This window comes from Lutra lutra, chromosome 8, assembly GCF_902655055.1.
Source record: "Lutra lutra chromosome 8, mLutLut1.2, whole genome shotgun sequence".
NCBI lineage: Eukaryota > Metazoa > Chordata > Mammalia > Carnivora > Mustelidae > Lutra > Lutra lutra.
The window spans coordinates 57,418,195-57,430,383 of NC_062285.1; the positions used below are offsets into that span (position 1 = coordinate 57,418,195).

Below are 12,189 nucleotides of genomic sequence, written 5' to 3' on the forward strand. Positions count from 1 at the left end.
TTTTCAGTAGGATCATTCTTATTAGGATTTAAGTGGGGGTTGGGGCTAACAATAAATATTACCTCGTCTTTCTCCTTCTAAATTTTTTTTTCAAAGATTTTATTTATTTAACAGAGAGAGAGAGATCACAAGTAGGCAGGGAGGCAGGCTGAGAGAGGGAAGCAGGCTCTCTGCTGAGCTGAAACCCCGATGCAGGGCTCGATCCCAGGACCCTGAGACCATGACCTGAGCCGAAGGCAGAGGCTTAACCCACTGAGCCACCCAGGTGCCCCTCTCCTTGTAAATTTGAAATCAACTGAGAAGTAGATTCCTTAATCAGTAAATTGAAATGTAAAAAAAATCAGCCTTATTGGTGGGGTTGACTGGAGAATATTCCATAGATCTGTGGCCAAATGGGCTTATGACCATCCCAACCTCCCCCCCACCCAGTTAAACTTGACCTAACAGGTTGATAGACCTCTGGGACAACCGCTCATCCTTAACTCCCTTCCACAATAGAGAGAAGTGCTGGATGGCATCCTGCAGACTATGCCTAGTCCTCCTGGTGCCTCATCTCTCCTTGAGTGCCCAGGAAGGGATAGCCATAGTGATTAGTTTCTTTTTTCGGTTGTTGAAGGGTTAGGGAATGAGAAACGTTATAGGGGAAGTCTCTCTCAGGGAAATATGAGGCTGGGAAATAATGGCCCTTCACGATAGTATGGTGGTGAGGTACTTTTCTCCCCCCTTTCCAGAAAATTGAATCGTGAGCTTAAATTGTTTCTTAGATCAAAAAGAGTTAAAAAAAAAAAAAAAGAGAGAGTTATAGATCTTTGTCCTTAAAAACTTGTAAAAGTTGGGAGAAATCAGTCTGGTTTTAAATAAATATTTGAGTTAATCTGGAAGCAAGGCAGAGACTGGGGGTTTGCTTAGCAGCCTCTTTGTGGATGCTTATTAAAAAGTATTTGCCTACTTCCCTGAAATACCTTTTGCTTTAGTTTGGTTTTAAAGTCTTGCTAGCAAAAAGTGATTAAGACTCTTTAATTTTTATTAACTACCTCTTAATAATGCTCTGAAAGCTGTAATTATTTTCAAGATTCTCTAATTTAGAAGAAGAATTATTCTTTTCATCTAGTATGGGGACAGTTGTACAGAGTAACAAAATGTTGGTTCTGAACTTATTATTTTGTTCTTGTTCATTCCCGTCTCCCTTTTCTCCTTTCCAGAATCCTATTCTAAGAGCTCGGACACTCAGGCATCTACCATGGTGTTGGGTCCTGAACAGAAGATGCCAGATGGTAATTTATAGCTGTGTTATTGTCTGATTTTTACTTGGAATTTGGTTTAAATCAGTAATAGAAATTGACCATATTTTCCTTCTTGTCATCTATCACAACAAAAATTGTCCTTAACTCCTCTTCCCTAGCTAACAGTATCATCATAGAGGCCTGCTCCAATCAGGTCCAATCCAGTCACCATCCCGTAACTTAAGCTGTAAATGATAACCATGAAGATCTGTCTCCTGTCTTATTTCTGATTCTGAGATGAGCCAAGATTAGCTGCAAGTTTGGTTTCTGTAGCAGTAATGCTTCCAAGGGCAAGTGTTAATCACAGGCCTGGCATAAAAACCTTTAGAATGCTTTGGCTCTTCACAGCACTGGGCTATTTACATTAAGGAACAGTAAAATACCGAGCAAACACATTTAACTGTGTAATCCGTTAGAGGGAGTTTTCTAATTCTTTCTAATCTAAATTTCCCCTTTAGAATTTTTATTCCTTTTCTTTGAATTTCCTCATAATTCAGGGCCACTTCACAGAAGTGGGTCAGCTCCCTATAGAAAGAAGCTTTTGTTTTTCTAATTGGATGTTACAAGGATTTCTTGGAAACCCTGACATTAGAGCTCTTTGGTTTGAAATTGCCATTTGATGGCTACCAAACTCGGCTTTGTATCCTTCTGGCAGATTAGCCCTTTTCTCCCAGACCCTTCCCTTACCAGCATTTAAGATTACCGGCAAAATGCAGGACCTGGAAATGCTGATAAGCAGTCTAAGATGAGCCCTCCTGTCACGAGGGTGCCCACACCCCATGACCTGAAGCTCTTCATGGCAGGCCTTAGGAGGCAAAGGGTTCCTGTTTGGTGGTTTCCCTGCAGCTTCAGATTTTAACCTAACTATGGCAGGATTTTTCAACTTCCACATTTTTTGAGAAGCCCGACAGAGGTGTAAAGTCCGAGGACCATTCTTTGGCTCAGTCCAAATAATGGATGGGGGTGGGGGCGGAGTAGGGTAGTAACTAGATGGACCTAGTTCTGTTCTTCTGAAAGTTAGGATTTTAGGTTATGAGGGTGGCTAGAGAGGGAATGTTATATTTTGAGCCCTAGGCATCAGTGTATTTAGAAGAAAATGAGATGATACTAAAAGTTGCCAACCAGGAATGCAGAAGTGTGAAAGTAGGAAAACCATTGTGAGATGAGCGTTAAAACTGATCCAGAGCAAAGTGACTTGGGAGGAGGGGTGAGAGGGAGCTTTTTTTTACCATAAGCTTTTTTTAGTTTCCTGAATTTCCATCCATGTGAATGTACTGCCTAATAAAGAATTGTAATTATTCTATATTATAAATATAGATGAAACTAAAATATTGGAAATAAATTGAGTAGAGCCAGGTTGGTCTTGTGCATTTAGGTGTTAAAAAGATTTGATTTAAAAGTCACTAAGGAGGGGCGCCTGGGTGGCTCAGTGGGTTAAAGCCTCTGCCTTCGGTTCAGGTCATGATCCCAGGGTCCTGGGATCGAGCCCCGCATCGGGCTCTCTGCTCAGTGGGGAGCCTGCTTCCGCCTCTTTCTCTCTCTGCCTGCCTCTTAGCCTACTTGTGATCTCTGTCTGTCAAATAAATAAATAAAATCTTTAAAAATAAATAAATAAATAAAAGTTACTAAGGAGGGGCGTCTGGGTGGATTAGATGGTTAAGCTTTTGCCTTCAGCTCAGATCATGATCCCAAGGTCCTGGGATGGAGCCCCACATCGGTCTCCCTGCTCAGCAGAGAGTCTGCTTTCCCCTCTGCCTCTCTCCCCTGCTCATGCTCTCTCCCTCCCTCTCTCTCAAATGAATAAATAGAATCTTTAAAAAAAAAAAAGTTACTAAGGACAAGTTGTTAGTGTATTTTGTTCATTTTTATTTCTTCTCAAATCTGTTAATTTAGATGATGTTTCTGGAGACCATGGGAACTCTCCCAGTCTTGGTGCACTCAACCCTGCCTATAGTACCTCATCTCTCCCCCAGTCCGAGGAGCACTCACAAGAGCCCTTTACCACCTACTTTGATGAGAAGATCACCATTCCTGAAGAAGAGGTTAGTGACAAATCCTTGGAGGAAAACGTTATTTAGGGAAGACTTAGGAGTGGAAAGTCTGCTGAACAACTCAAGAGCAACAGCCTCAGATCTAATTTTGCAAGCAAGTCTCTGAAGACAACTTTTGTAATCAGAGTAACTGTTTACAGTAACTTTCAGGAAAACGAGGACCTTGAGAACAGTTGCCACATTGTACTAGTGATTATTTTTTTATCTAGAAAGTAAGAATTTCATGTGTTTTACAGTAGCTTTTGTCCCTTTTGAGTGGTGGTTGGGCACAAGGGTACTGATACTCATACTCAGGTTTTAGAATGAGAGGCTGGTGGATGGAAAGAGCAGGTATGGGAAGGGCTCTTATTTGGACAGAGAAATGGCCAGGTTATTGATAAGAAGTGGGTAAGATGAAGTTGAAGTTGGGCATACCCAGTATGCAGAAGCTGATATTGTTGCTTTATATGTGAAAAAAAATAACAGATAAATTAGATCAGTAGTTTGGAGGTGATAATTAGTTTGATCTCTTCCTCTCTTGTATAGTATTCTTGTTTTAGCTTTCGTAAGCTCTGGGCTTTCACGGGACCTGGCTTTCTTATGAGCATTGCCTACTTGGATCCAGGAAACATCGAATCTGATTTGCAGTCTGGAGCAGTGGCTGGATTTAAGGTGAACATCTAGTCCTCTCCCTGCCCCTGTTAAACACATGCAGTCCACCCTCACATCCTGTCCCCCTTCTCTGCCTGTTGGGTATCATCAGCCTTGGCAGTTACATGCAACTTCATTGGCAGTGACACTTGGGTGAAAAGTACCTTGCCATCTGGTTTTTAAAATTTATTTTATACACATAGTTAGCTTTAACTTTATTTTCTTTTATCCAGTCCACATAGTTTGCCTTGAACAAGGGAGAAATTAAGGCTCAGAAAGGTGTGAGATGACCTAGCAGGTTATGTGCAGAACCTGATACAGATCTCCAGGTCATTTGATTCCTGAGCTGAGCTCTTTCCTGAATGTATTTCTCATTCACATTTCCAAACAACGAAATGAAAACACTCCAGTTGTATAATGAGTGTTATGATGGGATTTTTTTCTTCTGTAGTTGCTCTGGGTTCTTCTGTTGGCCACCGTCGTGGGGCTGCTGCTCCAGCGCCTTGCAGCCAGACTGGGCGTGGTCACGGGGTTGCATCTTGCTGAAGTGTGTCATCGTCAGTATCCCAAGGTGAGCCACGTAGTGTCCTGTTTGTCACTCATCTCAGAGAAACGTGTGTGTCTGACAGAATGTGCTGGTCTCCTGGTATATACTGAAATAGTGGAGGACTTAGTGGTCAGGGGCCTGCGGATCAGTTCCAGGGGAAATTCTGTAGCCTCTCTTGCTGCCAACCCATAGTTCTGTACTTCTTTAGAATTTAAATTGAGATTCATTTTTTGCCAGAAAGCTTCCTTGGAAAAATTCAGTTAGAGTAAATATTTACCATTCATTCCGCTTTCTGATATCTAGCAGTGCCCAGCCCATGAAGGGGTGGGAGTGCTTTAAGCACTTTCATTCATACATCCATATTCCTAAATCATGTATTTTCTTTTTTGTTTGACTTTGTCATCAATTTGAAAAATAAGATATTCTCTTTTACTATAAACTCTATGTGGCAGGATCTTTGGATTTGTTAAGAATTATTTTTCAATTGACCCTGACCCTGGAAGTTACACTGTCTTCCACAGCTCTTTTCTGGACCTTTTGGGCCTTTTCTTACTGCTGCCTAAGGCAGGAATGGACCCTATGTCTGAAAGATAGTTTTAACCTAGCTTCATCTTTAGATAAGATAATGATATGCCTCTGGTTTGTCCTAAATGTATAATCTCCTTTTCTGACTCTGAAAAACTATCCTTATCTGCTTTTTCCCCCTTATATGCTTTTCAGAAAAAACCTTAGTAATTCATAATTTCTTGTAGTTTCTCTTCACGTATATTAACAGTTCTTTTTTGTGACCATTTTTTGTGTAGTAGATACCTGAAGCTGTTGTGTTGGATTTGTTTTTTGTTTTTTTTGTTTTGTTTTGTTTTGGGTTTTTTTGTTTTGTTTTGTTTTCTCTTGGCCTCTGTGAGCCAATATTAAATACATTTGTCTTTCAGCTGGATCGTTTGACCAGATTAGGTTCCCGTTTTGTTATATGCCACTGTATTTCAACCAGTTTGCTTCGAGTCCCTTTACATATTTGTCCTTTTTCACTTGCTTATATATTATCATTACATTAAGGTTGACCCCAGCCTCTTCATTTTTATTTTATCTCTTCAGCCATGGTCAGGATAATTGTCTTCTGTGGTCATTTTCTCTTCTCTCCTGAACAATATTTTGACCAGGTTAGCATCCTCATTTTCTCCTAAAACTTTTGGATTGTTTTTAGTCAGGAAATTAAGTGGAAATTAATGATCAGAAATTCCGTTCCTCTATTGAGTGGAAGGTAAGAGAGAAGATTAGGATCAGCTGCTGTCCTGACCTTGGCTCATCGGCATCACCACATAGAAGCACCCTTGCTTTCTCCAGCTTGGGTACAGTGCAGTGACGGGCCAGGTGGAGCCCAGTTCTGGTACTTCATCTCTAGACTGAAGCCTTATGGAGGACTGTTGATGGGTCAGTGCCAAATGTGAATTCCAAACTATAGGGAAAGTTCTTAAAAATGATTAATTAGAACTATGTCTTTTTGCTGTTTGGTATTTAGGTCCCACGAATTATCCTATGGCTGATGGTGGAGTTGGCTATCATTGGCTCAGATATGCAAGAAGTTATTGGCTCAGCCATTGCCATCAATCTCCTGTCTGTAGGAAGGTGAGGGGGTTTTCCTCCAGAAAGTAATATTTTGCTAGATTTCAAAGCAAATGTAAAAACAAAAACCAAATTAATTTTCAGTTTTCAAGATTCAATTCAAGTATTATTTTTTCTGTGGAACCTTTCTGGAGCCACCTTCTCTCCCAGCAGCTGTAGGCTCTGTATGTTCATGTTCTCATGTTGGGTTATGCATCCCTCTGTTATACAGTGTGTGACATGTGTGTTACAATTATGTATTGGTATATCAGTTTGTCCCACTAGACAGTGAGCTCCTTGAGGGGTAAGACCCATACTTTTCAGCTTTGCATCCTAAATGTCTGACTTAGTAGACAATGTTTGAATGAATGTAGTTTGTTCATTTGGTGCTGTGATCCTAAATTACCCAAGGCCTGACCTCCTGCCACTGTCCCCTCTCCCACGAGTCCTTACTTCTCCAAGTGTTGTGTATCTGGAAAGCTGTTGGAAAGAAAGTGGTTTTCAACGTTTCCTTTCTTCCCATTAATCTCCATTTCTTGTCTCTGACCTAGGGTTCCTCTATGGGGTGGAGTTCTCATCACCATTGCAGATACCTTTGTATTTCTCTTTTTGGACAAATATGGTAAGGAGACTGGGAATGGAGGGGTCAGTGAAAGGAGCTACTTCCCTTCTTCTGGCTGGTGGAGAAGTCTGCCTTCTGTGAGCTCACTGTTGCATTTTCCCCTTTAGGCTTACGGAAGCTAGAAGCGTTTTTTGGCTTTCTTATCACCATTATGGCCCTCACATTTGGATATGAGGCAAGTGTTGTGGGCTATTCATTACTTTTTATAACCAAAAGAGAGGGGGTTGTTTTGCCTTTTCTTTTAAGACTGTATAATGCTAGGATGGTTTAATTTTATCACGTGTGTTAACAAAAAGCGAGTTCAGCCTCGGCCAATTTTGAAGAAATATGATCTGTAGAGACTAGTCTCTGGGAAGGCCTGGTCTCCTAGGTCAAAAATGACCAGATTTTGTAGGACTTTCTAGACTAGACTCCCTGGTTCCAAGTTGGCTAGCCCCATAACAGAGCAGCCTTAGAGAGAGTTAGGGAGGGAGTTGCAGCATTATTCCCGGCTTTTAACTCGGAGGGGTTCTGGTTTTGCTTATCCTGGCTTATACCACCTGCAGCTTGAACTTTCTCTGTATTGCAAGTTAATGAACTATAAAGGATATAGTGGGTGTTTCCTGGTTTGTTCCCCAACCCGGATACTCCTAAGAATCAGTACCATTATAGGCAGTAATGGTAGCTTTCTTTCTTTTTTAAGATTTTATTATTTATTTGACAGCACAAGCAGGGGGAGCGGGAGAGAGAGATGCAGGCTCCCTGCTGAGCAGGGAGCCCCATGTGGGGTTCAATCCCAGGACCCTGGGATCATGACCTGAACTGAAGGCCACTCAGGCGCCCTGATAGTAGTTTTCTATGTCCAATTGTTATAAACTCATTTTTGCTCATTGACCTGGCTGAACTTCTAAAAGTACATCTAATCTGGGATGCCTGGGTGGCTGGTTCAGTTGGTTAAGTGTCTTGACTTGATTTTTTGGGTTGGGTCACAATCTCAGGGATCTGATTCTCTCTTCCACTGCCCCTCCCCCTGCTCACACTCTCTATTTCTAAAAGAAATAAAATCTTTTTAAAAAAGCACATCTAATCTGTGAGTAGATTATGTAATAGATTAGTCTAAGGCTTCAAGAAAAAGGCTGAACCAGGAAAAAGTATGTATGAGAAATATTTATGAATGTGTCTCAGCATACATTAGTGGCAGACATAAGTGATTTTCAGATAAACATAGGTGAATAGAGGCATAAGTATGGATAATCAAGAATTGACTATATTCTTGGGTCTGTCTCATAGGAGCAATTGTGAAAATAATGTCAGTGAGGCCCTTAGCAGCCATCTAATTCTTTAGAATATTAATGACATTCTCTACACATCTACTTTGTATATCTAAAATATGACGTGAAATATTTGGATATCCCAGGCCTGAATTCTCAGACCTCTGGAAGCAAGTCCCTCATGCTGCTTGGTTTTCTGATAGTTCTGTATTCCTCATTATTCTAGGTGGTTGTTGAAGAAAGTGTTGTAAGGAGCAATGGATGCTAAGTGTTTCCTAGTACTGTGTTACTCCCCTGGTCTCATATTCTAATAGTTCTGTTGGTATGTAGTATGTTACAGTGAAGCCCAGCCAGAGCCAGGTACTCAAGGGCATGTTCCTGCCATCCTGTTCAGGCTGCCACACCCCACAGATCGAGCAGGCTGTGGGCATCGTGGGAGCTGTCATCATGCCACACAATATGTACCTGCATTCTGCCTTAGTCAAGGTGAGTATGGCCCTTATATCTGTGTTGTCCAGATAGTTTATGTTTCCTTTAGTTGCAGGGAACACACACTTAGTTGAAAAGCGTAAGAGCCCTAAAGGAGAGAAAGGTTTTTCCACGGTTGGATGTTTATAAACTTTGCACGCTCACACTCTGTTTTTGTCACAAAGGTGACCAGAAATAAGTGACCCCACAGAGAAACTGGGACTAAAATTCTTCATAAAAGGTCCAAAAGTGCACCAAATCTCATGTTTAAATCCCAAAAGATTAAAAAAAAAATCCCAAGAGACTGAGTGACCTTGAGGAGATCAGGAGTAAAGAGCCCAACCAAGGTTTTATCAGTCATCTTATACAATAGTTTGCTGGGAGATCTCAGAGACCTTTATAATTAAGGTTGTTAGGACTGAAAATCAGGTGGTTTTTTAATGTCAGTGGTTCTTCTAGCCACAGTAACTGAGAGCTTAGTAGCACATAGTCATCATTTCCTGTTTGAGGAACGTGCAGTGTTGTCAGAGGGTCATGAGGTCCTTACTCACTTACTGAGCCAGGATGTAAGTAAGTTTTCTCACATTTCTTGTGAGAAAATGTCAGTTGTTTGCCCTCTAAATCTTTCAGCTAACTCCAAACTTATGAAATAGTACAAGGAAACTTGATCTAACTAATCAAAAAATGACTTTGATGTTTATGTCTCTAGTCCAGACAGGTAAACCGAGCCAATAAGCAGGAAGTTCGAGAAGCTAATAAGTACTTTTTCATCGAATCCTGCATTGCTCTCTTTGTTTCCTTCATCATCAACGTCTTTGTCGTCTCAGTCTTTGCTGAAGCATTTTTTGAAAAAACCAACGACCAGGTGGTGAGTAAGCCAGGGTCATGAGTGGTAGTGAATGTGAGGGTAGTGAAGGCCGGAAGACAGGAAGAGTGACAGGGATTTGGAGCTCAAGGGAAGCAGATCTCCAGGTTCGGGGCTGCCCCCTCATCATGGCACTAGTCAGGGTCCAGAGTCTGGGGATAGGCCAGGCCTGGACCCATGTTTCCAAGCTATTGGCTCTGAAGGGAGTTTGCCTCAGAATAAAGATTGCCTCACACTGTTCTGTTTGTGCCTTCATGTCTGTTTGGTTGGCTCTTTGTCATCATCCCCTTTTGTTTCCTGTTTATCAACTGCCAGCCTGCTTGCCAGTCTTGCATTTGGAGGTGAGGACAGGGAGGAGTCAACAAACAGAACACAGAAACTGACTAAGATATACTCTTTTGTACTTTTTTTTTTAAGATTGATTGATTGATTGATTGATTTGACAGAGATTACAAGTAGGCAGAGAGGCAGGCAGAGAGAGAGAGGAGGAAGCAGGCTCCCTGCTGAGCAGAGAGCCCGATGCGGGGCCTCGATCCCAGGACCCTGGAATCATGACCTGAGCTGAAGGCAGAGGCTTTAACCCACTGAGCCACCTAGGCACCCCTCTTTTGTATTTTGAATACTCTATTGTCTTGATTCCTGATGGCCTGTCTATAGGATCTCTGACTCCTGGCTCTGCTATGACTAAGGAGTCCTCTCATATTTCTTTCTTTTTTTTTTTTTTTTAAAGATTTTTATTTATTTATTTGAGAGAGAGACAGTGAGAGAGAGCATGAGCGAGGAGAAGGTCAGAGGGAGAAGCAGACTCCCCATGGAGCTGGGAGCCCGATGTGGGACTCGATCCCAGGACTCCAGGATCATGACCTGAGCCAAAGGCAGTCGTCCAACCAACTGAGCCACCCAGGTGTCCCGGAGTCCTCTCATTTTTCTTAAGGACCCTCTCCTCCTGCCATCACTTAAAGCGAGCCAGCATTCATGTATTACCGTGCACACTCTTTTTTTTTTTTAAGATTTTATTTATTTGACAGAGACACAGTGAGAGAGGAAACACAAGCAGAGGAAGTGGAAGAGGGAGAAGCAGGCTTCCCACCAAGCATAGAGACCAATGAGGGGCTCGACCCCAGGACCCTGGGATCATGACCTAAACTGAAGACAGACACTTAACAACTGAGCCACCCAGGCACCCCACCATGCACACTCTTAACTCAGTAAATATTTTTGATAGCATGAGGGTGTAGAAGGATTATGGAAGAAGACCGTAAGTGCCATTATTGCCAATCCCTGCTCTCATTACAACCTGTATCCAGTGTCTTAACTTCCAGCCTATGTCTCCTAGGTGACTTGCATGTGACCTGTAGTTTGTGATCTGTAGGAATGCTCTTCTGGTCTGGTCCTTGCCTCAAAAGTAAAAGTTGCTCCTGAACTGCTTTGTCTTCTAGATTGCAGTCTGTAGAAATAACAGTAGTCCCCACACTCACCTTTTTCCTGATGATAACTCAACACTGGCAGTGGACATCTACAAAGGGGTAAGCCTTTTCAGATTTGTAATCACTGCTCCTGAATCGGTATTCTTGGCATAGTATCTGATAATTTTCTGTGGGTTCACTTTGGAGCTGAAACTGTCATCTCTGGAGTGTCATTTACTTCAGAGGTCTAGGTGCCAGGCAAGCATTTTTGGATTATGTGGGAGGGAATAGAAGATCAGCTAAAAGATGAACTGTAGAGTTATGGTGGTAGTATAGTGTTTTATAGGATGTTAACTGGGGGAGACTAAAGAAAGTGCTCCTGGTAAAGTATTCTTTATTGGGACCTCTCAGTCCCTTTTATGCTGGTTACATTATGAGCCTCCCAAGAGTAGAATGCATAATTTATGTAGTATTTCCCAAATGTATTTGACCTTTCTCTTCACTCTTGTTACTATCCTCCAGAATAGTGTGTTAAGTAATATAATTTGGGAATTGTTGTGTAGACTTTCTTTCTTTTTTTTTTTTTTTTTTTTTTTTTTTAAATTTTAAACATATTTAAGATGAAGGTTGAGGATGAAGGCTTTAGGAACTCGGAGAAAAGACTTAAGCAGAGGAATGAAGGAGTATCCAGCAAAATTTAGGTCGAAGGCCCCTAAAATGAGGTCAGGTTCTGAGTCTGGCTTCTGCGGAGTAGCGCCCAGCACAGCGCTTGCTACAGAGCAATTTTGTTTTGGCCATTGTCTAAGCAGATCATTGACAAAAACATCTTTCTCCCTTGCCTCCCCCAGGGTGTTGTACTGGGATGTTACTTTGGGCCAGCTGCACTCTACATCTGGGCTGTTGGGATCCTGGCTGCAGGACAGAGCTCTACCATGACAGGAACTTACTCTGGCCAGTTTGTCATGGAGGTATGTGCTGTTTTGACTGGTATAGAGTAGAGGAAGAAAACATTGATTGCCATTTTGTGACGTCTTCTTTTTTTTTTTTTTTTTTAAATTTTATTTTTTATAAACATATAATATATTTTTATCCCCAGGGGTACAGGTCTGTGAATCTCCAGGTTTACACATTTCACAGCACTCACCATAGCACATACCCTCCCTAATGTCCATAACCCCACCCCTCCTCTCCCACCCCGCCTCCCCCCATCAACCCTCAGTTTGTTTTGTGAGATTAAGAGTTACTTATGGTTTGTCTCCCTCCCAATCTCATCTTGTTTCATTTACTCTTCTCCTACCCCCTTAACCCCCCATGTTGCATCTCCTCTCCTTCATATCAGGGAGATCATATGATCTTTGTCTGACTTACTTATTGTCTTTCTCCGACTGACTTATTTCGCTAAGCATGATACCCTCTAGTTCCATCCACGTCGTTGCAAATGGCAAGATTTCATTTCTTTTGATGG

The 12,189-nt window shown here is 41.8% G+C and overlaps 1 protein-coding gene across 7 annotated transcripts in view; it reads left to right on the forward strand.

Moving 5' to 3' along the window:
• The window catches only part of SLC11A2 (solute carrier family 11 member 2), a 59,854-nt gene that overhangs the window by 16,934 nt on the left and 30,731 nt on the right, over window positions 1–12,189 (forward strand). For all 7 annotated transcript variants that reach the window (XR_007129497.1, XM_047742169.1, XM_047742173.1 and 4 more), the window contains exons 2-12: window positions 1,203–1,274; window positions 3,177–3,325; window positions 3,860–3,985; window positions 4,416–4,535; window positions 6,031–6,137; window positions 6,665–6,735; window positions 6,843–6,910; window positions 8,316–8,471; window positions 9,163–9,321; window positions 10,758–10,844; window positions 11,573–11,692. Coding sequence is in view for 6 of the 7 variants with exons in the window: in XM_047742169.1 (XP_047598125.1) it covers window positions 1,203–1,274; window positions 3,177–3,325; window positions 3,860–3,985; window positions 4,416–4,535; window positions 6,031–6,137; window positions 6,665–6,735; window positions 6,843–6,910; window positions 8,316–8,471; window positions 9,163–9,321; window positions 10,758–10,844; window positions 11,573–11,692 (1,235 nt within the window). In the remaining variant the exon portion in view is untranslated. The remainder of the gene's footprint in view (window positions 1–1,202; window positions 1,275–3,176; window positions 3,326–3,859; window positions 3,986–4,415; window positions 4,536–6,030; window positions 6,138–6,664; window positions 6,736–6,842; window positions 6,911–8,315; window positions 8,472–9,162; window positions 9,322–10,757; window positions 10,845–11,572; window positions 11,693–12,189) is intronic.